At 48.7% G+C, this 22,870-nt stretch overlaps 1 protein-coding gene across 3 annotated transcripts; it reads right to left on the reverse strand.

Annotated features, from left to right (window-relative positions):
* Positions 1-503: 503 nt before the first annotated feature.
* On the reverse strand, positions 504-22,870 carry FBXO21 (F-box protein 21). 3 transcript variants are annotated; one of them, XR_009933756.1, is made up of 13 exons: positions 22,657-22,870; positions 20,091-20,226; positions 17,918-18,012; positions 16,142-16,263; positions 14,382-14,528; positions 13,683-13,816; positions 13,324-13,460; positions 12,643-12,819; positions 11,361-11,493; positions 8,810-9,000; positions 7,733-7,890; positions 7,441-7,574; positions 4,806-4,943 (listed from the first exon to the last, which is right to left on the reverse strand). XR_009933756.1 is itself a non-coding variant. In XM_062504646.1 (12 exons), exons 1-12 carry the CDS (start codon positions 22,860-22,862, stop codon positions 4,765-4,767), a joined length of 1,815 nt encoding a protein of 604 aa, XP_062360630.1. In that variant the 5' UTR covers positions 22,863-22,870; the 3' UTR covers positions 504-4,764. The 3 variants fall into 3 exon arrangements, 2 of the variants coding, with proteins under 2 accessions (XP_062360630.1, XP_062360629.1); XM_062504646.1 differs by lacking the exon at positions 7,441-7,574 and having other exon boundaries at positions 504-4,943; XM_062504645.1 differs by lacking the exon at positions 7,441-7,574 and having other exon boundaries at positions 504-4,943; positions 8,810-9,021.

Below are 22,870 nucleotides of genomic sequence, written 5' to 3' on the forward strand. Positions count from 1 at the left end.
CCCCCGCCCAGAGCCAGCGCAGGGCCCGCGGGGGTGACACCCTCTGGGAGCGGGGACGGCCCCGAGAGCTGCCGGCGGCACCGGGAGCCCCCGGCTCATCCCCCGCTCGCGGCTCTGGAGCGTCCCCCGTGTATCCCAGCGCGGGAATGGGGCCGGGGTCTCCGCATGGACACCCTGCAGCAGCTCCCACCTGAACCCCTCGGCTGCCCCAACCCTGGCACTGCGGGGGCTGTGTCACCCCCGCGTGGGGAAAGCCAAAGGGGACGCACAGAGTTGATCCAGGACCACCATAAGGGGCGGGGGGGGGGGGGGGGGGGTTCACCAGGAGACAGCTCTGGAAAAGCCCGGGGCAGAGCAGGGGATTCTGTCACCAACTCCATCCCTGCCAGACCGGCACTGGCAGGTACACATCACCCTCCCACGGGCACACGGAACAGCAAAGCCCTTCCAGAAGTGAAGGCAGAGGTTTGGGAGCAGCTCAAACAGCACAGCACACCGCGGCAGTAGGTAGCAAGTCAGTGTTGTTTATTTGTTTAAAGCCAAATATAAACAGGAAAGGAATGAAATAATTTCCAGCCTCCAGCTGTCCAGGAAAATACCTGTTTATAAATAAAAACAAAGGAAGGAGAGATGTCCCCATCTTGCAACCTCAGCTGTCGGCATCAGGGGCCCCGGAGCTCAGGGCTCCTCACCCTCCATTCTTGGGCCAGCAGTTTTCCATCCAATGTGGAATTTTGCCCAGTCCAGGCACTTCCAGGCAGGAGGAGGAGGGAAAACATGCAGCACTCTGTCCCTGCTGCCACAGTCCCCGTATCCCCCATCCCCTGGGGGAAGAGCCAGCAGGGAGGCAGGCAGGGCCCACAGAGTTGGGATATCCCTGGAGATGCCCAAAATGGATCAGGACAGTACCTGGAGCCAGCTCGTGTGCAGGTGGAGGTGGCCTGCAAGGGACGAGGAGATGTCAGAGACCCTTCTCCAGCCCAGAGCAGCCCTTTCCTCCTCTCACCCTCCTGCCCCAGAGGACACAGCTCTCCCTGGCCCCAGGGCTCCCACGGTTTGGTTTTCCTGCAAAGACTGTGGACAAACTCCCATGGTTTGTCAGAGGCTTCACTCCCTGCCCTCAGCTGTCAGGGTGCTGTGTGTCCCTGGGTGGTAGGATGGATCCAAAGGGGTTGGAAGTGCTTCCCAAGAGGATCCATGAGCTGGAGCTCTCCCTCCCTGCCCCTTTGCTGCTGCAGGGTGCCAGCAGCTCCTGAGCCTGGCCTGGAGCAGCAGCACATGGAGACCTCTGCCCCCAAGGGGTGGACAAACCTCCCAGGGTTTGTCCACAGGACTCACTCCATGCCAGAGGAAGCCTGGGAATGGCAGTGCCTGGAACATCTGTGAGTGCCAACATCCAGTGGTAAAGCTTGGAACCAGCCCTGGCTTTTCCTTATGATCCAGACAGTCAGTACTTGCTTCCTGCCTGCCCCGTCCCAGCTTCCTCTTCCCCCATCCTCTTATTTTTTCCTTCACCCTCTGGATTTTAACACGAGAGCACCGGGGCTGTTCTGTCCCCAGGACAGGTGGCCTGTGACACAGAAAGGGAAGGAGAACATGACATGAACTGCAGGGAATTCACCCTGCAGGGAATTCCTTCTCCTAAGGACTTTGGCACTGCACAGGAGCGACCTGGCCAGGCTTTGCACCTGGTAGGAGAGAAGGGAAGAAATTCCACCTTCTTGAGAAAGCCCCACAACTCTGTGTGGGAGAGCTCCACACAGACAGGACAGGACAAATCCCCAGGGACAGCACTGGCACCACCTTGAACACAGATACCATGGATTACAGTACTCACAGACACATGGAGATTTTGGGATTCACTGCTGCCTTCCTGGGGAAAAGGTGACTGCCTGCACTGCCAGGAGGGGGCACAGGCAAACCCCAAAATGCCACCCCACTGTCCCCCAGAGGTGTTCCCACAGTGTTGGGCTGTGGATGTGCAGCCTCTGGGAACCCAGGTGCATTCCAAGAGGCTGCTCCAGCACGGACATAGGGAAATCCTGGGGGCTTCCAGCTTTCCCTGGCCACCCTGGATGCTGGGATGAGGCCTCCCACAGCAGCAGGTGCTCCCAGGAGTTTCTCCTCACCAAGACCAAAGACTCCACCCAGGGCAAGCAGCAATGGGAGGCAGTGGGGACATCCTTCCCAAATGGGAAACCAAGTGAACTCATTCCCTTTGGGTTTGCCTCAAATTCCAAAATCTGACTTGGTCCCTGGGCTGAGACTATGTGGAAAAAATACTGGAACAGCCCAATCTTTTCCAAATTTGGCACTCCCAAGGCTGTGCTGATGCTCTGGGTGACCCCAACACCCACATCCCATGTATGGATGTGGGCAGCACCCAGAGCAGGCAGAGCTGTCTGAGGTCACAGCTCCTCCAAAAGCTCCTGCCAGCTGGATGAGGATTGAGCTCCAGGGCTGCTGGGCTGCCCTGAACACCCAAGGCTGTTCCCTTCTGTACCCCAAGCACACCAGCCTGTGGTGAGCAACAGCTCCCACACTTCCTCCTGGGCCAGGCTCTTCTCAGGGTATGAGCAGAGTGGCCCCAAAAGAGGAACAAAAGGGTCGTGCTGGCAGCTCTGGCACCCCTGAAGCATGCACCAGCTTTCCAGGTGGGTTGGCAAGCACTGGCCAGTTCTCAGGGAAACTCTGGGTGCTGGCCATTGGCTCTTTCATGGCATGGCTGTACCTCAGGCAGCTCCTTGTGCTGAGGGCTCCTGTGAGCTCTCCAATTCCCTGGATACACTGCAGAAGAGAGGCCCAGGTGCCAACAGAAGGGAGCACAAAATCCCAGGAATCTTGCTGACAGCTGGGAATGGGGAGCCCAAGACCTGCTCTGCCCATCTCAGCTACCTTGGCACTCATCACCCCCATTCCCAACCTTGCATCCCTGCCAGGAATCTTTTGGGATCTGCTTTCAAACAGGTTGGAGGGCTGATGTCTACCCCAACCTTCAAGAAAAAGAGATGGATTTTAGGATTTTTGCCCAAGGATTCCCTGCCCTGCTTCACAATGGAAACTCCTCCCTTCCCTCCAAGTTCACGTCAGTACAGACCTGGGATAGTGAAGGTGTTCCTGCCCATGGAACAAGAGGAGCTTTAAGGTCCCTTCCAGCCCAAGCCATTCTGGGATTCTGACCTTTTAAAGACAGAGTCCTGCTTGGAGCAGAGCCCCCTCAGCACTCCTCACACTCTCCCCACAGGCTGCTCTTTCTGGAGCCCCAGATCCCTGCAGACCACCACCACCAAAGAGCTGGGCTCTCAGCATTTATTTCCACAGCAAACCAGTGCTCAGGGATGCAGGAGGTGACATGCAGGGCAGGCATTGCTGGAGAGGAGGGCTGTGATTCCACGTGGAGATACCTGTAGTGCGTAAGAGACTAAAGAGCATCCACCTACCTCTACAGGGCCCTAATTGTCAGCTCGGAGAGAATTACTGTGCTGCAAGTAGACAGTGACAGGAGACACAAGCTGCAGCTACTCTACACACATTGCTTCAGAAACCACAAAGATATGCACCAACACTGTGTCACTCTGCACCCCACAGCCCCTGAGCCCAGAGGGAAACCTCTTCTGCAGTGGTTCTGTCTGGGCCTTTAAGTCAAGGTTAAAAGTCATGTGCCTGAGCTGCTAAAGCTCCTCCCTCGTAGGCAGCCAGGTCTGTGCTCCCGTAGAATCCATTTTCTTTTGGCAAGAAGGAAGAAGGCCTCAAGCTGCAGGAATTAACATTTTGCTTCCGTAATTGTTTTTGCTGCCTCCAGAGATGGCCAGGTTCCAGTCATCATTCCACTGTATTGCATAAATACCTATTGGAAAATTAAATTGGGGATGGCAGGGAGTGGCAGCTCCATGTCCTTTGAAGTCACTCTGGCGCTGCCCTCAAGGTCCCACCAAACATCCCCACGAGGTTCCAAATCCTGCTGGGAACACTCATGGCTGTGCCATACACCCCACCTTGGACACACATGATGGACAGACCAAAAAACAAGGTCAGGACACGAGCTGGAAAAGGGCCAGGAGCTCCTCCTCTGCTTTTGGAGTCTCTGCCATGGGCGAGGTGGCCACCTGGCCTCTGGGTCAGCACTGCTCGCCACCCCACGAGCCTCACTGCTGCTGGTTTTGTGGCTGAGCTCTTTCCCAGGCCCATAAGGATATTGCCAGGCCCAGAAGGATATTCAGGATTGGAACAGCAGCTCTAGAACAATCAGACTACTGAGGTGAAGCAGTACCTGACCCAAAAATTCAGACCGAAGAAGACAAGAGTGAAACGTGTGAGACTTTAAAAACTATTGCCTGCATGGGACAGACACTCAAACCAAACCAGACAGACACAGCCAAACAAAAATACTGCCAGGACAAGCAACTTCCTTCTCTGGAAGAGGGGGTTCCTCCATATTCCACACCAGGATCTTGCTTTGTTGACGTTCTAAGGCCACCACAGAAGGAGCAGAATGTGCAGATCCTTCCCAGGGACAGCACTCATGGCACAGCTGTCACTGTGAGATCCTTCTGCTGGGCCTCAAGTACCAAAGTGTCCCTGTGCCTCCGGGCCAGGATGGGCAGGCAGACAATGGGAAGATGCTGTAGCACCACTTTCCAAGTTCAATGCAGTTTTCAATGCATTAAGCCAAAGGATTGTCACCAAACTTGCTTCCCACGCAAGTTCTGCAAAGAGGGTAAAGCTACACTCCAGCTGCTTCTGTCCCCAGGCTGCCTTTGGCACTCACTCCTTGCCTGAGCTGTAAATCTTCTGCACTGTGGCTCGGGTGAGCTCCAAATCCTCTGGGTACCGAATTTCCAGCTCGGTATTTGCCAGGTAGTGAACGCCGGTGAACTCTGAGAAATAGCGGCCGATGTCAGGGTGAGGGATCTCACGAGGCTCAGAGTTGTACTCCAGGTTCTCTGTGAGGGAAGGAAAGCAGCAGTTACCACCACAGGAACAGCCTGCTGCAAGGCAGGGCACCCTGAGCCTCTCTCAGGCCTTGTTTGCATTTCTAGAAACACCAAATCTGGTGCTTGAAAGGAAAAAAAAAATAACCTAATTAAGGAAAATGTGCAGAGCAAGTCAGTGTGATTGCTCCCAGAGCCTCACCTCCCGAGGACCCCCCTGAGTAGGGACATGGGAACTGTTGTATGCCTGGGACTGCCTGGCATTAGGCTGGAGGAGCAGGATGCTTCTCCCACTCTGCTGGTCACAGGATTCCGTTGTAAGCGCAGGGAGAAGCTGCTGCACTGAGCTCTGCTCTTCTAATCCCTCACAGCCCTTGGGGGATCCGTTTTAGGAGAGATTCCCCCTCAGATGCTCCAAGGTGAGCCCACCTGCACAAGGCTGTCCTGGCAGAGGAGCCAAGCCTCCAGCAAAATAAATTTCCCTAAAGCCAAACTTCCCCAAGCCACATGAATGTCCCTAAGAGGGACATGTCAATTCTTTCCCACAGCAGCTCCCTTCCTACAGATAACCTGATTAGGCACAAGAGTTAAACTACACTGAACCCCAAAGGCGACCCTGGCCAAGGCTTCTCTGCTCCACAGTGTGGGCAAAGAGCAGGGATCTGGAGTAAATCCCTCACTCTGGAGCCCAGGGATGCAGCACTCCCCAAATGATGTCATTTTTTTCCAGCACAGTGCCAGATGAAACAGGTAGTATTAGCTAGGGAAAAAAAACGCTGCATCAGGATCAAAGGCTGACTTTGGGTAGGGCAGGAACGAGCTGGGGTGCAGAGAATGTCATTCAGGAATAATCAGTCTCTGAAATCCAATTCATTACTGGGAGCAGAAAACTCCTATTAAAATCCTCTTTGAAGCTGCTGCATGTCAGGGTGTGCAGCCAGCAGCAGCAGAGCTTTCCATGCCTCAGCAGCCTGGTGCAGTCCTAGAGGCTTGCAAAGGACCTTTTCAGATACTGCACCACTGCGGAAAACAATCTGCACTGCTGAGAGCTCTGCAGCAGCATGGCTGAGCTGGGAGCTGTGCTCGGGGAGCTGCAGGGATGGAACAGCAGCTGGCAGGAGGTACAGGCTGACACAGGTGAGCTCAGCATAAGGTGGGAGCCTCCCAAAGGTGCTGACTAGCAGTTTTGAGTCACAGATCTCTCTCCTGTGCTGTCACAAGGCAAACAAGACACAGACAAGAGTGGACAGGCACCAAACTCCCTGAATAACACAGGAGTTCTGGAATAAGCTGCACTCAACCCACAGATTTACAGGAAGGTCTCAAACTGAGGTACATTCATCTATAATAAGCATGGGTTATTTCTGAGCTGGTTAAGTTAAACTCCACGTGAGGATTTGTTAAGGGCTCTTTCGGTAGAGAACTCTCTCTCCCTCCCTCCCCAGAGTCAGAGGATATGAAATAATCCTTCCCAAATGATCTGAGGCTGTTTTAGAGGGGATATCAACAGCAGCAAGAACAAACCCTTCACTCTACCCCAGCAATATCAGAACTCTTGCAGGCCACAGAGCTGCCGTGATAACAGTGTCTCCTCCACAGAGATAACAGTGTCAACCTACTCTGCAAGAACTGTAGGGCCAGACACGGTTCTGTTTGCTTAAACATCATTAGACACAAGGTAAGTGATGACTCAGCCCCAGCAGCCCTGGGGACAATTACCTGATTAGGTAATTATCAAGATGCATATTTTAATATCAACCCATGGCACATGAGAATTTCTGGTTTTAAGGCTCTCTGAGGCCAAGTCCTGCCTGATCTGAATCATCAGGCTTTGACACTTCACCTTCTTGGGCTTCTGAAAAGCCCAAAAAGAAAAGCCCACTGTCCACTCTGAGGACAGTGGGAAACACCTGCACTTTAAATCTACAGAGGGAGGAGTGCCCCTGTCTGTAAAACCACCTCTTGTCACATCTCTTATCACACTCAGGGGACCAGAACATGAGGGAAAGGACATTTTCCCTCATTTTCCACCCAGGGAAAGGGCATTTTGGTCAGCACTTTCCCTCCAGCAACTTCCCCATCTTCCCTTAGCCAAACACACTCTGGCTGTGCAGCTGCCCTTCCTGGGGGAAACACAAACATGAGGCAAATTAATATTTTTACAATGTACAGAGTCACAGTTGTGTTCTTCTTTTTTAATTTTCATCAGAACCTCAGTTCAACAGTTCTTCCTGTATCCCAGCCACAGACTCTGACCATCAGACAAGAGTTTCCTCTTATGGTTTGCTGCATAAAGCACACGTGACATAGATTTCAACACCTCCCTGCACTTGTGAAGAGACATTAATTTTTGTTCTAGTTAAAGGTAGCACTACCAACCAGGTTGCCTGTGTTCCTTGGGATCCTGGCATGTGACAGTGGCCAGAACCATGTCCTGACCAGCAACCCCCCACTAAATCCCATTTCCAGGTGCTGTCCAAGGCACAGCTGTCAGGAACTGCTGACAGACCTTCAGCCTCCAGCAGAAGATGAATTATTTCTTTCAAAGCAGCCATCAAGGTTCACACCATGAGAGTGTCCAAAACACTTCAGGGGCAAGAGGAGATCACACCAGAGTGGGCCTTCCTGTCCATCCCAGCAGTGCTGATTTCATGGAGAGCAAACAGAGCAGGCCACAAGTCAGGGTCATTTCCTTCCTACTGCCACCTTTATAACCCATTCTTAACCATGCTTAATTAAATCAATTAAACATCCCTTTGTCCTGTTGTGGGCAGAGAGTGCCCCCATGAGCCCCTGCTCACCTTGGGCAGCGTATCTGCAGGAGCCATCCTCCACCAGGACATTGTAGAAGGGCTGGTGGGGGCCGTGGGGGAGGCTGTGCACGTTCATATTCCGGATCCACTCGTGGCCCATCATGCAGGCAGGATCCCAGCCATAAATTACACAGTTGTAGCCATACCTGATTAGAGAAATTGCACACAAAGGCTGTGGAAACTCCAGAGCCAGCTCTTTTCCCTCCAGATTAACAGAGCACAAACAGGATAGGAACCTCCTGAGAGCTGGCACAAGGAGGAGAGGAACAAGAGAAAAAAAAACAAACAAAAAAATCAATTCAGAAAGACTTTGTGTTTGCATTTTCAGGTGGAGGGAAATGATTATGAATGAATAGATAAACAGACAGGAATAAACACCTCAAGACAGGAGAAAACCAAACGTGAGTAAGAAAAGAGAATAGGAAAAAGCCTGGAAGTCAGCAGCCAGAAGAGGAAGGAAGAAAGAAGGAGGGATCAACCTCCCTGCTGGGCTGTGCAGTTCCTCCTGTGCTCATCACGCAGATGTGGCCACCCTAACACTGAGAACAAAGCCATCACAATTTACACAACATTTATGGGATTAATTGTGAAGTGTTGTAACTGCCACTGCTGATGCCCCTCAAATATGCTCTGGATGTCTTGGTGAGTCAGAGGAGTGGCCAAAGCAACACAGTGCTGGAGTGCTGGCAGAGCAGTGCAGGCACAGACAGGGAATGAGAGCACAGGGAAACATCCATAAACGGTCCTGGGAATATCAGAATCCATTCTGACTTTGACTCTGTTGCACAGTCCCTCATTAAGTGCTTGCTGCTGTTTCCTGGAGAGCTCTGTGCTGTGGAGATGTTACCTGTGTGACAGAGGATGACTCAGACAAGTCAGGTTCTCTGCAGTGCAAACATTTGCTCTCTCCAGGCACTCAGAGCCACCCCCCTGTTCCTGCATGGGACAGAGGCATGTGCCTGGCATTTCCCACTCCTTGGCACTAAAGCCCAGCTTACTGCTGCCAGCTCAAACCCTTCTGCTCTACTGCTACAGAGCTGACTGTGGGGAAGGCTCCAAGCTCACCTCTTGTGTTTCATGATGAGCCCAATGGAGAAGCAAACCTCCTTGTGCTTCTCATCCGAGCGGTGCTTGATCTCGGGGCCCAGCTCCTCCTTGCGCCGCTCGATGTGCTCCAGGGTGTGCTGCACCAGGTACCCCACAGCCCCATGCTGGGAGGGATCCAGGGCCTGGATGTGCTGCAGGATGTCCAGGACCTTCCAAACCACAGCAAAAACAAGTTCAGGACACGTCCCTGCAGTAGCACAACTTACAAACACGTACAGATATATTGCTGTAATCAGCTGCATGTAAGTGCCCTGAGATCTGCCACAACATCTTCACACTGCTCTCTGTCATAGCTTCACGTTCAGCCTGCACACAGCCTATTCTCATTCCTTTGCTCCTGGTAAAGCTCCCAGCTTCCAAGGAAAGGCACTGGAGAGCTCCTAAAAACTCAGCCCCACGAGTTCATCATGTCCTGTTTGGTGCCCACAGACCATCTCTCAAGGTTTCTGGTCATGAGAATGCAGTTCTCAGTGTCCCAAAATGCTGCTGGGAAGTGATTCCAGATGACTTCTGCTGCTCTTGAGAATATTTTAACTTAAAAGAGCTTCTCAGCATGTCTGTGAGGAGCAAAAATAGGGCAGCACAGGAGGAAATGGAAATAACCTCCACGATGCCTTCCCATGGAACAGGGAACAAGACAGAAAAGCTGCTTCTCTCAGGATGACTGAAGAACACAAAGCAGCAAGGTCTGCAGATCCAGAATTCCAGCCTCCCAACACCCTCTGGCACAGCATCAGAACATCTGCTGCTGTGTTTGTTAGAAGCAGACAAAGCAAATTGTAATTTTTTGGCAAAAGCAAGGAAAAAAACAAAAACCCAACCTGTTGTGTAAACGTGTTGGGAACAGACAGGTATCTGTCTCAACATCAAATACCTCGAGTCCCAAAATCTGCCACACTTCAGCACCTGGCAAAAGGATTGTCTCCTTCATGATAGGTTTGGTCATTAAGTTCAGAGCAGCAGCAGAAGAATGGAAGTCTCAGGCTGTTCAGCATGGACAGCAGCCAAAACCCAAGGAAAATCAATTTAAATAAAGGACAGGTGAATAATTAATGAGAAGAAACACAGCTCAGGCTTCGTGGCCACTTTAATTCTATTAAGAATTAAGAAGGATGTGAAAATCCTGAAAAAAGGTTACATAAAGGACGTAACCACAGCTGCCAGAGATTCTTGGGAATTTTATTTATTGTTACTTACAAATATTTAGAGCAACATTATGTGTAGCTCTGCAGGATTTTTTAGATTTCCTACCCGTCCATGAATCTGGCAGCCCCTGTCAAAGCTGGTACATTGTGTCCTGTCAGACACAGAATTTTCTCTGGTTAGCTGCAACCCTGCCTGACAGCCTGGAACGACTGGATGCAGTCCTGAAAAATCCAAATTTGCTCATTTCCATTGCATCTGGTACAGAGAACTCAGTAAAACTCAGTCCTGGGGTTGGGTTATGCATTCTGAGGGGCTGCAAATTCAAGTCTGGTGCTCTCCAAACACGTCCCTGAGTGCCAGGAAGATCTTTCAGTATTCCCTATTTTTGTCCAATTGCCGTTTCAGCTCAGTGAGTCCCTCCCATACACAATTTTTTGGCGCTGGTTTTTCTGTGCTCACCCTAAAATTTGCTGCCATAAGAAAGGAAGACCAAGCTTAGCATAGTTTGTTCTTCAAAGGGAAGGAGGCAGCTTCTCCAGCAGTCCTGTTCTGTTGACTTGGTGGGAAGAGCTTTGCTTTCTACTCAGCTGTGCAGCCAATATTCCTGTCCCCTTCCCAAACCTCACAGGTGGAACTGGCACAGGCTCCACTGAACCAGCACAGGGAATGCTGAGTAGGAAAAACCCCTGTGCTGCAGTGACACACTACAAAAATCAGACTTTTTTTGAGTTATAGGCTCTTCCCAGTGCCTTCTCCTGAAATCTCCTGAAATCTTCTCCTTCACTGAATCCAGTGAAAGCCCTAGATGATCCAGACTACCTGTAAATCTCAGCACCTTCTTTCCCACACTCCCAGATAAAAGGACTGGAGTTGTTACCCTGCAGGAAAAGGAATTTCAAGGACAGGAATATCAAGCTGCTTTTTCACAAGAGCCACAGATTGTGTGGCCAAGGTTGGGAGCACAGCTTTGGTTTTATTTATAAAAGATAACTTCCTGAATTTTTCTGATAAGGTAATTGCTCCTTTTCCAGGAGCCTAACAGGAGTTTTACCACAACTTAGGCACAGAGCAAACAGGATGCTCTTATAACTCACAGTCCACAGTCTTGGTTGCAAGACAAGCTGTAAATCATAAATTACAACTCAAGGCTGCTCCCAAGTCTCCCTCAGGACAAACAGGCAAGAATCATCCACTCTCCCTGCTTCAAATTGATTCCCTGCAATGTGAGAACTCCCCCAGCTGCATTTATTACAGAAACAACTCGTGGCAGACTGTAATGCAGGCTGACATAGCCCAAAAATCAATAGCTCAGTGTTACTAGTGCTCAGCCTTCCCCAGAACATTCCCCTGAGTGCCCAGGTACCTTTTCTGGCCAGATTCCCAGGTGGAAGTATAACCTGGCCTGGAGCATGAGGTGCTGCACATTGTCTGGGTACATGGCCAGGTACAGGTCCAGGGAGTCTCTCAGGAGCTGGTAGGACTGGTCAGTGCTCTCTCTGCCAGCAGAAAGGAAACTCAGCTGTGAGGCTCTGCAGCCCTGTCCCCAGAGCTCTCAGGCACAGGGGTGTCCCCAAAATGATGCTGCGAGTACAGCAAGCTTACAACAGTGACTCCAGCAAGGAAAAGCTCTCCACAAATGATCACTGAACTCTGCCCTCCCATCCACTGCTCTTCTCCTTGGTCACATAATCCCACACTGAGAATTCACTCTCCAAGCCATTTCCTTTTGTTCCCCTGACACCTAAATCAATCCCTCCACTCCTGTGAGTCTATGGCTGCTTGGGAAAGGCATAATCAGGAGGATTTAAAAACAGAACTTAATGTTCTACACACCAACAGCATTTCTGAAAAGGCTCATTTGAACACAGGGGTTGTGCTTACCACAGGACACAAAAAGGCTCTGCTTTTAAGGTGGACACTCCCTATCAGCTTTTCACAGAGAAAATAAAATATATTGTCTATTTTCATGAGAGGAACTGTTGTTATAGACTTTGAGTTATGAGACAGAAATTAGATACTTGTTTCTTTGTGCAGAATAGCTGATCTTTATTGTGCAGTTAATTTTTATATGGTATTAGAAGGCACTATGTTTGAATTTAATTGGTTAATAATTCACTGAAACTTTGTTTATTGGTCAGTAACACAAACTGTACATGTCTAGTAAAGGTCTTTATTTTTTGATAGTTTACTTCTTTTTTTACAGATTCTCATGAGATAGACTTTTTATTTTTGCAGGTATGAACTGTTTTTCTCACAAGAAACAGACTGTCATGTAAAATGATTTTTGCTTTTATATTTTTTTAAAATAAGAGCAAGTAGACCTCTACTGTTATGAGATTCTCAGGAAAGTTAGTAGGTTCTTACAGGAACTTACTAAACTAGCTATTAGTTTAGCTAAAGTAATAAGGTCTGATTTTATAAGGCCTTTCTTTATAAGGTTTTACCTATATGCAACAAGGAACTAATTTCACTAAACCTTTTTGTTTCCACTCAGCTGCAGGTGATCGAAAGCACCCACCCAATGTTTGTGACACAGGAAATTTTCAGGATCTCATGAGCTCAGTGACACCTTTTGGGAGCAGCAATACTGGATATGCAGATCAGACTCTGGGTCCTTTGTCCCAGGGCATGGATCCTGAACTCACCTCTTGCCAAGGTTCAGGAGATTCCCCACCATGCGCTGCAGGACCTCCTTGGAGGTCACCACCCCATAGAACTCCTCTGTCACGTGGTGCCCGATCAGGTACTCGCACTCCTTCACTGTCAGCTGCTTCCCCTTCCCAAAGGCATCGATGTAGGTGTAGTCAAAAATATCTGTGCTTCTGAAGAGGCAACAAAGAAACCAAACTGTGATCAGGGTCTGGTGGTAAAGCAGGATTTGCTGTTTCTGTTCTTCCCTCAGCACTTCCAACCCGTGTGTCCTTCGTTCCTCAGCTCCCTCCTGAACAGAGACTACCTGGTACTTTCTCTGTTTTCCTTAATGCTCACATCACCTCACGGGTATTATTATTTCAGGAAATCTGTTATTAATCAGCACCAGCAGCAGAACTGAGTTCTAGGAAAACTTTCCTAAAGGTCTCATCTTTCTCTCTGTAAAGGTTATAATTCCAGATAGAAAATAATTAAACATTCTCCTCTAAGTCTAGAGCAGGAAATGTGTAACCATTCAGCAGCAGCTGAATTCTAGGAAAACCTTCCTAAAGATCTAATCTTCCCCTCTATATAGGCAGATGGAACATAAACACTTTCACGTACGTCTGGAGCTGTAAATGTTTTCTGGTTTTTGTCACTGTGGGCACAATTTCAGAGTTCGGCAGGTCACTCACCCTTCTTTCCCTTGACACCATCGCAGGAGGAAATGGCTGGGAAAGTTGACAGGCTCCAGTTTGACTCCCAGCTGCCTGGCAATTGTTAAATAAAGCACAGACAAACTGATGGGAATTCCTGTCCTGCGGATCAAAACCTGCGGGAGAAAAATGTGACAAAAACACAGGCAGGATTTAAGAAAAAAAATTTCAAGGGTTGATTTCACAACTGAAAACACGACTTGACAGAATATGCACTGAAGGATGACGTATTTATTTAAGAGTTGCTCTTCACAGAGAATTATTTGTCTGGCTACATTCAGAAAAATAAAGTATCTCAAGCCTTGCAGCCTCCCGGTTTTTGCCTAACACACACACACCTGGTGAATGTAGGAATTCAGGGAGTTGTAATAATCCAGCTCATTTCCTTTGTACTTCAGCTGCTCATACAGGACACAGTTCATGGCATCAAGCACCTGCCTCTGAAGTTCCACTTCCGGAATGAGAATCTCTCCTGGAAACACATGCAGTGAAACAAAGACTGAGAAAACAAGAGCACTCAACATTTATGCAATTAAATTTTCACATGGGCAGGCTCAGTCTCTCCTTGAAAGCCAGAATTACTCAGTGTTTATAAAACCAAGGAGCAAGATGCTGCCTGACCTTTGGAGATGATAAACATGCACCTTTCCACTGATGATTTTCTGAGATTGGCAGGAAAGGGCTTTTTTCCCAGTCCCACAGCTCAGCTATAGATAACAGGACTAATAAGATTTCAGGGACAAATGGGAAAAAATAGAATTCCCCTCCAAATTCTTTTAGCATCAGATGGACTGAACCCTGGGCTACTGAACAGCTGTTTCTTGAATGATGGCTTAAGTAAATGTCAGAATTTTGTTTGCCAGGGGATAAAAACAACAACTCTTTGAGTTGCCCCAAGTACACAGGTGTTTCAGCTATGCAGAGGTGCAGGAAGGCTCTGCAGGAAAGCACATTCCTGTGCAGCACCTGCAGGAAAGCACATTCCTGTGCAGCACCTGCAGGAAAGCTCTGTAGGAAAGCACATTTTTGTACAGTACCTGCCTTGGAAGCCAAGCTGGGGTGCCTGGGGTTCTTGGTCCGCAGCACTTTGCGTACTTTGTCTGTGATATCGTCCACCTGAGCCTGGACACTCTTCAGGCAGATGTCTGACAGGGGGTTACAGTACTGATCAATCAAAACAGCACCTGCAAAAAACAAACTACATAAGAAACAGGACTTCAGTTTTTTCTTTGCTTGGTTTTGCCTGCTTTACATTCCAGGCATGCAGTGAGCGGTTGCAGCAGAACAGCAGAGCTTTGTGTTTGAAACCTGCAGTCATCTACTGGATTTGTCACACAAAATGCAGAGAGTTTTGAGCTAGAATGAGGAATTAGCAGCTGAACTCAATATTCCCCTTTCCACCATGCTAAAAGGTATCTGTACCTTGAGCAGGAATGCTGCTGGATCAGGCTTGACCAGCTCTGTGCTCACACTGCAGCCCCTGGCACCTCCACAACGTACAGATTTTTATTCATAGTCTGAAACAATGCCAACTTCACTCAAACTGTCTCAGCTCTGATGTCCCTGTCACATCCTCCTTGGATATCATCCTTGTTCAACATTTCCTTGTCTACTACACTCATCTTTTTCTTCCACGCCTGCTCTCCATCTTCCTAACACAACACAGAACAGATGTTCATGTTCCTCCTGCCCAAGCCTCTGCAGGAAAACATTTCCTTATCACAGAACCTTCCTGGCACCACTGCTCTTTCCAAAGCCTCCTCTTATTCAATCTTTGGAATCAGCTGTAAGGATTTTACATGGACCACACCTCTTCTAGCCACCTACATGGCTTTGGCAGCATGTCCATGACAGGCCTGTAAATCAAGGAATTCAGCAGGGCCCCACGTCTCCTTTTTGTCCTCCCAAAGCTGACCAGGTGAAAATTCCCAAAAAACTACCTGCTGGTGCTCCAAAGGCACCTTCATGGCAGACAAATCCCACGTGACTAGGTCTCATAATTAATGCGGTTTTTTCTTCAAAAGGCCACTTTTTGCTTTCCCTTCTTGCCCTAACAGCTCCTTCTTCAAAGTCTATTGCATTAAAAAGAGCCACCTTTTAGAGTGTTACAGACTCTCTTGTCCTCTTTCAGGGACATCTTGGAGTGTGTACTAAGAGGAAGAGACTCTTCTACAGCCCCTGGCAGCTTCTGAGCCATTCAGAAGATAGGAGAAGAATCCACCAGACTGAGAACGTGAAGAGCAGAACAAGCAGAAGAAAGAACTTTTCCTTTCTTAGCAGGTGTAAGTGCCCTCCCACCATGTGACTGAACTTGGATTTGTTTCCCACCAAAGTCCAGCACTCAGTTCTTGAGACACTCCCAATGCTCAGGCTACAACAATTCCCTCTGCTTGCTCCCTGCCCTTATCTGAGGAGTTCCTGGGAAAGGAAAAAGCAGAGAGCTGACTGGGAATCAGCTCAGCTCAATGCATTCCAGGGGCCACAGCAGCAATGTCAGGAATTAGAATGTCGAGCTACAGCTCATTTTTTCAGCACCCTGTTCAAGATTCCAGTGTTGTACCATTTTCTGCCTTCAGTGCAGCTGTGCAGGGGTGATTCTTCAAGCACACAGCACTGCCAGCACCTGATGTCACTCTGACATTTTGATACAACGCTGCTGCGGGATGGGAATGATTTCAGGCAGATCCAAAACCACACCTGCCAAGGGCTTGCTAAGCAAGGCAGGCCCCTGGCAAGTCCATCCATGATGGAAAGCTGTCATTAGGAGTTCTGGCTGGGCTTTGTGCCAAGGACTCACCCTCCAGAAAGGACTGCCGCTCCGTGGGGCGCTGCAGATACTCCTTCAGGTTCTTTAATATGTTCTGCTGCCGTAGGAAATAGAGAATTTTCTTTGCATAGTACTTCCAGGTGAGACCTTTCCTGCACAGTTAAACACAAGAAGCATTTCCCTAAATAGGTATTTGAAGGGTGAACAGTTAGTTTAAGTTTTCCACTGAATACAAGTTTACAGTTTAGATTATTGTTTTTATCAACAAGCACTGTCACTGAAAGTCAATCCAAAAAGGGAATGCTGAGAGGAATTTATCAGAAAAAGGCACACAGCTTGCAAAACATCGCTCCTTATCATCTCCAATTTTCATCCCATCACTGATACATAATTCTGAGAAGATACATTATCATGGGAAACAACACAGATCCTAATTAAAGGAGCTCAGGAATATCTGATTAAAATCCTGTACTTTATTCATAAAACATTACCCTCTGTCTGACTGCATCTCTCCAGAGCCACTCCTAAAGCATCCTCTCAGCCTTAAAAACAGACTGATGAGGGACATGAATGTGAGTGCAGTAGCATTCAGGAGAAAAACAAAATTCCCCAGAGGAAAACGAACTCTGTAGCTCTGAAAAGGCAGGAAGAGATCAACAGTTGGTCTCCAGATGACACAATTCCAAAACTTTTTACCGTAAAGCCCCATAACTTTCTAAAGCATCTCCATGCTCCTGGACAGCAGGGCAATCAAATTTCATAATAATTTATCTTCTTCCAATAAACTGGGATCCTCAACAGGGACAACTGCTTTATTGGGATATCTTCCAGGGAAATGATTTAGCCTAATGTTCCTGAATTGCAATGACTACAGCTTAATCAGGGTGTAATTAGCATCAATTCTGCTTTATGGGGAGGCATTTGGCCAGTGCAAAGCCTCAAAAGCTTTTTAACCAGTTGTCAAATGAGAGATGCTCAGGCCCAGCTCAAAGAGAAAAGGCAATAAAATGGATGGGAAAAGGCAAAAATGAGATGATTGCTATTCCAGTTGGGTTTTTTCAAGCTCTACTAACAGTCCCTCTAATCAAGGCTATTAGGTCCCATTAAGGACATTTATCACAGCTTTGTATCACATTAAACCCAGAGTGGGTAGGTGGTACCAGTAAAAAAAACTTCAAATAAACTCACTCATCTTACCCAGTGTAAATTAAGGTGATGAGATTACCCAGGCAGATAAAAACCAGGAGTTTTATTTACCACCTGCCTGAATAATTTGCAGAACTGCAAATTTTGCAGTGGCTGAATTCAACTCAGTTGCTTCTTTCGGGACAAAAATTGGACCAACCTGCTCCAGCTCAGAAAAGGAAAGAAAAAGCTGGAATTTCATGGTACAGGGATTCATGATGGCAATCCTGAAAGATTCCTGCTTCCCTCTGGTGCTCGGGCCTAATCCTGTAAATCAGTAGCAAACTGATCCAGGCTTAAATCAAAAAGGAACAAGAGGATGGGAACTGCTTAGGCAGAAATGTGGGTGCTTGGGACATTTCCCAAGAGATGCCATGAGCTGGTAAGGAAATAAACAACAAAAAGCAACACAAAGCCAGAGGATCTTCTTCTTGTGGGACAAGGTTTCCACGGTTTCCTCTGGAAATGCTCAATCTGTTCTGAAATCAGGTCTTAGCAAGACTGGGCGTGTTTGTTTAATGAGTGACCAAGGGCAGAAGCTGAAGTCAGGCATTAACCAGGGTATTTTTCTCCTTGAACTGGTGAAAGAGAGAAATCCCTGCAATTTCTCAGCCCTCTTACCTTCCTTCCATGTTGAGGATACACATCAGCTCATCCTCAAAGAAATGGCTGGGGCACCCCAGAGTCTCAATGTCACTGAATCCATCACAGGGGACCTGCCAAGGCAGACAAGGAGTTATGCACAGCACAGCAGATTCTCCCATAACATCAGAAAGAGTCTCAAAACCAAATTAGTCCAATTTTTTTTTTTTTTAATTTATGGAAGATCTTAAAAATGCCCTGCTCCTCAAATACTCACAGTCTGTACTCCTGGGTTTATTATTCCATTGAGAGCCCCAGGGACATCCTACAGCAATTTCAGCCAAATTATACAGCATTTAGGGCTGTGATGCTGAGTTCAGGACCAGAAGAATCACATTTATGCAGGGTGATTTTAAGGTGGAATCAACTTCTGCTTGTGGTTGACTGAACCTCTCCATACACCCCCCTGTGCAGGAGATTCATCCTGGGTGAAGGAATGAAGAGGCAGGAGCCTTTATTTTTTGCAACAACCACTTTTGCATCTAAATTCAGAGCAGCTATTTTCTTCCAGAATCCAGAATTACTTTTTAAACTTTGGCTGAACTGTAGAAAAATTTGCTTTCAAGCTTTTCACTACAGGATATGGGCTCATAGATGGGTTGAAAGCCTTTTCCTCTCAGTTCTGAGCAGGGAATCAAACTGCAGTTTGTGGCCCCACAGGAGATGGTTCTCATCATGAGGCCTCTGGGTATTGCTTAATGGTCTCTCCATAGTCTTTGCATATATGATTAAAACAGGAGGAATCCAGGAGCTTCTTCTCCCAGTTAATGCTCTGACAATTCTCCATGGACAAATGTGTGGCTGCTGCAGAACAGAGCAGCCAGGAGACACCAAACACCCACCTGGCCCTGGTGCCTTCCTTTTGCACAGGAGCCATAAAAGGGGCACTGTTTAGTGGGTCTTGTGTGGAATTTTGAATTCAGCCAAACCTATAGGCAGCTTTTTTACAGAATTCCAGGCTGACCCAGCTGTACAGCTTGCCAAAATCCACAGCCACCTACTAAGCAAACAGACAAGTAACTCCTGTTCCATGTGCACATCAGTGTGAGACACCACATTTTCACCTTTTCCCTGCTGAACATGGACTCATCTCAAGGTCAGGGCTGCCTGGAGAATTTCAAAACCACACTTTGCAACTGAGTGGCCCTGTTGTGCCTTGCTCCTGAACTCAAAGGGCCTGTGACAGCTCTCAGAACTCGTCCTTGCACAAGGTCTTCAGTGAAAAAAAGTAGCTGTGCTTTGTGTCAACAAACTCTGTGGCCTTCAGGATTCCCAGAGCCAGGGCTGAACTCCCAGCAAAAAGCAAAGAGCTTCTAGGGCTGAATGTAATCCCAGAGTGTGCTGCACTCCACACACCTCTGGATTTAGAACTCTCTCTCCTTCTGGCTGTGTTTCAGCATTTTCACAGAGTCAGGAAATACAAAATCTCTGACTTGCACAGATGAGGTGATGTGGAGAGGGGGGAAAGAGAAACTAATAAAAAGTATTGATCATAACTGAGGATGGTGAATCTTTGAATTATTATGGAATCATGGAATATCCTGAACTACCACAAGGATCATCCAGTCCAGCTCCTGGCCCTGCACAGACATCCCAAAATCCCACCCTGTCCATCCCTGGCAGCGCTGTCCAAACACTCCTGGAGCTCTGGCAGCCTCGGGGCCGGGACCATTCCCTGGGGAGCCTGGGCAGTGCCCAGCACCCTCTGGGGGAAAAACAACTTTTTCCTAATATAAATAACAATAAAGATTAAATAAACACATTTTTAAAAAGGTACCCCCCAAGAAATAAACAACTCTTGAATGGTTTAATAATTTTTAAAGAAGAATACACCCTGGTGATGTGAATGCTCAGGCAGCCTTGAGGAAACAGCCTCAAGCTGCTCTAGGGGAGGTTTAGGTTGGATATTAGGAGAAACTGATTAACTGAAAGGGCCATCATTGGAACAAACTGCTTGGGAAGTGGTGCAATCACTGTCCTTTAAAGAGGTGAGAAAATGTGAAGATGCGGTGCTTAGGGACAGGGTTCAGGGGTTGGACTTGATCTTTGATGTCTTTTCCATCCTTCATGACTCAATTAATGATTTTATTAATTATTCTATTAGACAAGCAGCCAGGCTGCTGCACACACACATGAAGAGAGGAGGACTTACATGTTCTGAGAAGAACCTTTTGGAGAAGGAAGCCACAATCCTCTGTGCTTCCAGCCCCGCGTTGTGCCGTGCCTTGTACTCCTCCAGCCAGCTGACACTGTCACTGTGGCTGTAATACTTCAGCAGGGATGGCCACCTGCACAGACACACACAAATTAACAGCATCATTAACATTTCACATCCTCCCTCAATGACCTGAGGAGCTCAGACAGTGCCCAGACACTGCCCAGCTTTAAACTGCATTATATTCCCTCAGACATCAAAGCACAACTCCCTGATTGCAGCTGTGCATTAATGATTATTTAAAAGCAAGCTCTCCTGAAACCTTCAGAGGGTCTCACTCTGGGATTTCAATACCTAAACATCCTAAATGCTTCAGTTTTATAATTAAAGGAGTTTACCACAAAGAAGTGTCATGTGGAAGCCAACCTGGCACTGAACAGAAGGGGAATTCTTTGTCCTGTGTTCTTCCTACTACCTCGGGGAGCTCATTAAAAGGCTGCACAAAACACAGCTGCCTCCACTGCCCTTGCTGGTGGCAACATCTATGGGAGGAAAACACAATCCTGAAGTCAAATTGTGACAGCTAAATGCTTCTGCAGTTTGGTTTTGAGACAAGAAGTAATTGTTTGAAGAAAAGAAAACAAAAACCTCCCAGCTTTCTTGTAAAAAACCCCCCTTCATTTACTGAGATTCAAAGTCCAAACATTTCACAGCTTACTCAGAATTTCAAGGTTCAGCTGAAAATCTAACTTCAGGGCATGCTCTAAGGGGGTGTTAGCAACACCTTTCTGAATAAAGTGGGTGTGTGGTGCCACAACACAGCTTTGTGCCATAAAATATGTGCCAGGACTGCAATTCCTGCTGCTGTAAAGACACAAGACCACTTGTGTGAGAAACATGAACAAGAACCAACACAGATGGAAATATTTTGGAAAGACAGCTGAGAGAAAGAGGTTTCTTTTAATTTGTTGCTGGGGGATTTATTCCACATGTTGAGATGCTGTTCATTATCACTGGTTAATACAAAACATTTTCCTTCAGCTCCAAGGGTTGTCTTAGGTTCTTTTCAGGTTATATGTATATATGTATTTGATTTGCCAAATACTGAAATCATTCCTCCTGTATAATAATTATTACCAGTGTCCAAATCACACCTGGAAGATATTTCACTGCTGGTTAATAAAAAAATATCCCTGCACTTGCCTCCACAAAATAAAGTCAAATAACCTCACATTACATAACAACCTCCCTCCTGATGAATCCCTGGCCCTTCAGCTACTGCTGGAATGCAGCCACCTCCCAATAACCATGACAGTCCTTTATTTTGGGATGAGAAAGAATTCCATGGGTTGGAAGAATAGTGGGAATTTTTTGAAAATTTTAGAAAGATGAAAGTGCCATTGCTCACGATGGAATCCAGTCAGGATGGCGAGGTCAGGGTGAAACCCCCTGCCAAAAATGCCATTATCAGGGAGAGAGAAGAGCAGCATGTGGCAATCATCCACCACACCCCAATCCAGCTGGTGGATCCCAGCCAGGCTGAAACTTGCAGGAACTGCAGCCCCTGAACTGGTGAAAGTCAATCCCAGAGCCACAGCATGGTAGAGTGGGGAAGCTGTAATTGTTCAGCAGCTTCCCCCCCCATGGAAAGGGAATAATCTCCTCACTTAGGCTGTGCTGGATTTCAGGAGCCAGCTTGCAGTTAGAGAAAGCAATTCTGCTGCTGCTCCTGTGCCAACACACACAAAAGCAGGTAAGAGATGAACAGGTGCTACCCTGGGGCTGCCCCTGGGGGAAACAAAACCCAAAAAGGATTTGGGTACGTGTGAGAACAGCTCTCCGCAAATCCTCACAAATAAATACCTCTCTGCTGCCCAGCACCAGTCCTGAGATGGGTCCTGGCTGCAGTTTTGGGAGCTCCTGGAGGGGTCAGGGCAGCCAATCCACAACCCCAGTGCGTGGTTCCACTGCCAGAGCTCTGGCTGGACCTGGCAATGCAGAGATCCGCGTGGCCCGTGTGGAAAGGGCCACAAAATTCATCTCTGGCCAAGGGGGATCCCCTGCCAGCAGCAGGCTTATCCTGGACGCTCCCCACGGGATTTGGGAGGGAAGGCGGCCTTGTGGAAGTCCTTGGAGCAGTGCAGGCCACCTGCCCGGAGAAGCTGTTGCTGCCCCATCCCTGGAAACGTTCCAGATTAGGCTGGATACCCCCGGAGCAACCCGGGACAATGCAAGGCGTCCCTACCCATCAAACGATGGGTTCAAAGTTCCCTGCCCACCCAAACCGCTCTGTGCCCGCATGATCCCGAACGATCCCGCCCGGGAGGAGCTCACCGTGGGGCCGGGAAAGCACGGAGGGATCGGCCGGTGACAGCGGCACTTCCACCATCTCCGGCACACGCGACCCTCCCGGGCCGAGCCGGGCCGGGCCGGGCCGACCACCCCCGGTGCCGCTAAAGGCCCGGGAGGACGCTGAAGGCCCGGGCGTGCCCATGCCATTCCATTCCCTCCCCTCCGCGGCCGGGCCGGGCCGGGCCGGGCCGAGCCGTGTGGCGGTGCCCACCTGAGGCGGAAGCGCTCCCGCCACACCTTGCCGCGGGGCTGGCACGCCTCACGCAGCCGGCGGCAGGTGCAGGACACGCGGCCGATGTCGGCGGCGCCCAACACGTCGCAGCAGAGGATGAGCTCCAGCAGCTCGCCCGGCAGGTCCGTCAGGCCCGTCCCGCCGCCGCTGCCGGGCCCCACCGAGCCCGCGGCCTCCGCCGCCATCTTGGCTG

This window comes from Cinclus cinclus, chromosome 17 (assembly GCF_963662255.1).
Source record: "Cinclus cinclus chromosome 17, bCinCin1.1, whole genome shotgun sequence".
In the NCBI taxonomy this organism is placed as follows: domain Eukaryota; kingdom Metazoa; phylum Chordata; class Aves; order Passeriformes; family Cinclidae; genus Cinclus; species Cinclus cinclus.

What these genes read in the sequence shown, in the direction of transcription:
- FBXO21 (XM_062504645.1), bottom strand. Translation starts at nt 22,862, where the DNA reads ATGGCGGCGGAGGCCGCGGGCTCGGTGGGGCCCGGCAGCGGCGGCGGG. An exon ending in CGGGAGCGCTTCCGCCTCAG is followed by an intron (nt 20,227 to 22,656) that starts GTGGGCACCGCC and finishes GTGTCTGTGCAG; the next exon opens with GTGGCCATCCCTGCTGAAGT. An exon ending in TGAATTCCTACATTCACCAG is followed by an intron (nt 13,461 to 13,682) that starts GTGTGTGTGTGT and finishes TTTCTCCCGCAG; the next exon opens with GTTTTGATCCGCAGGACAGG.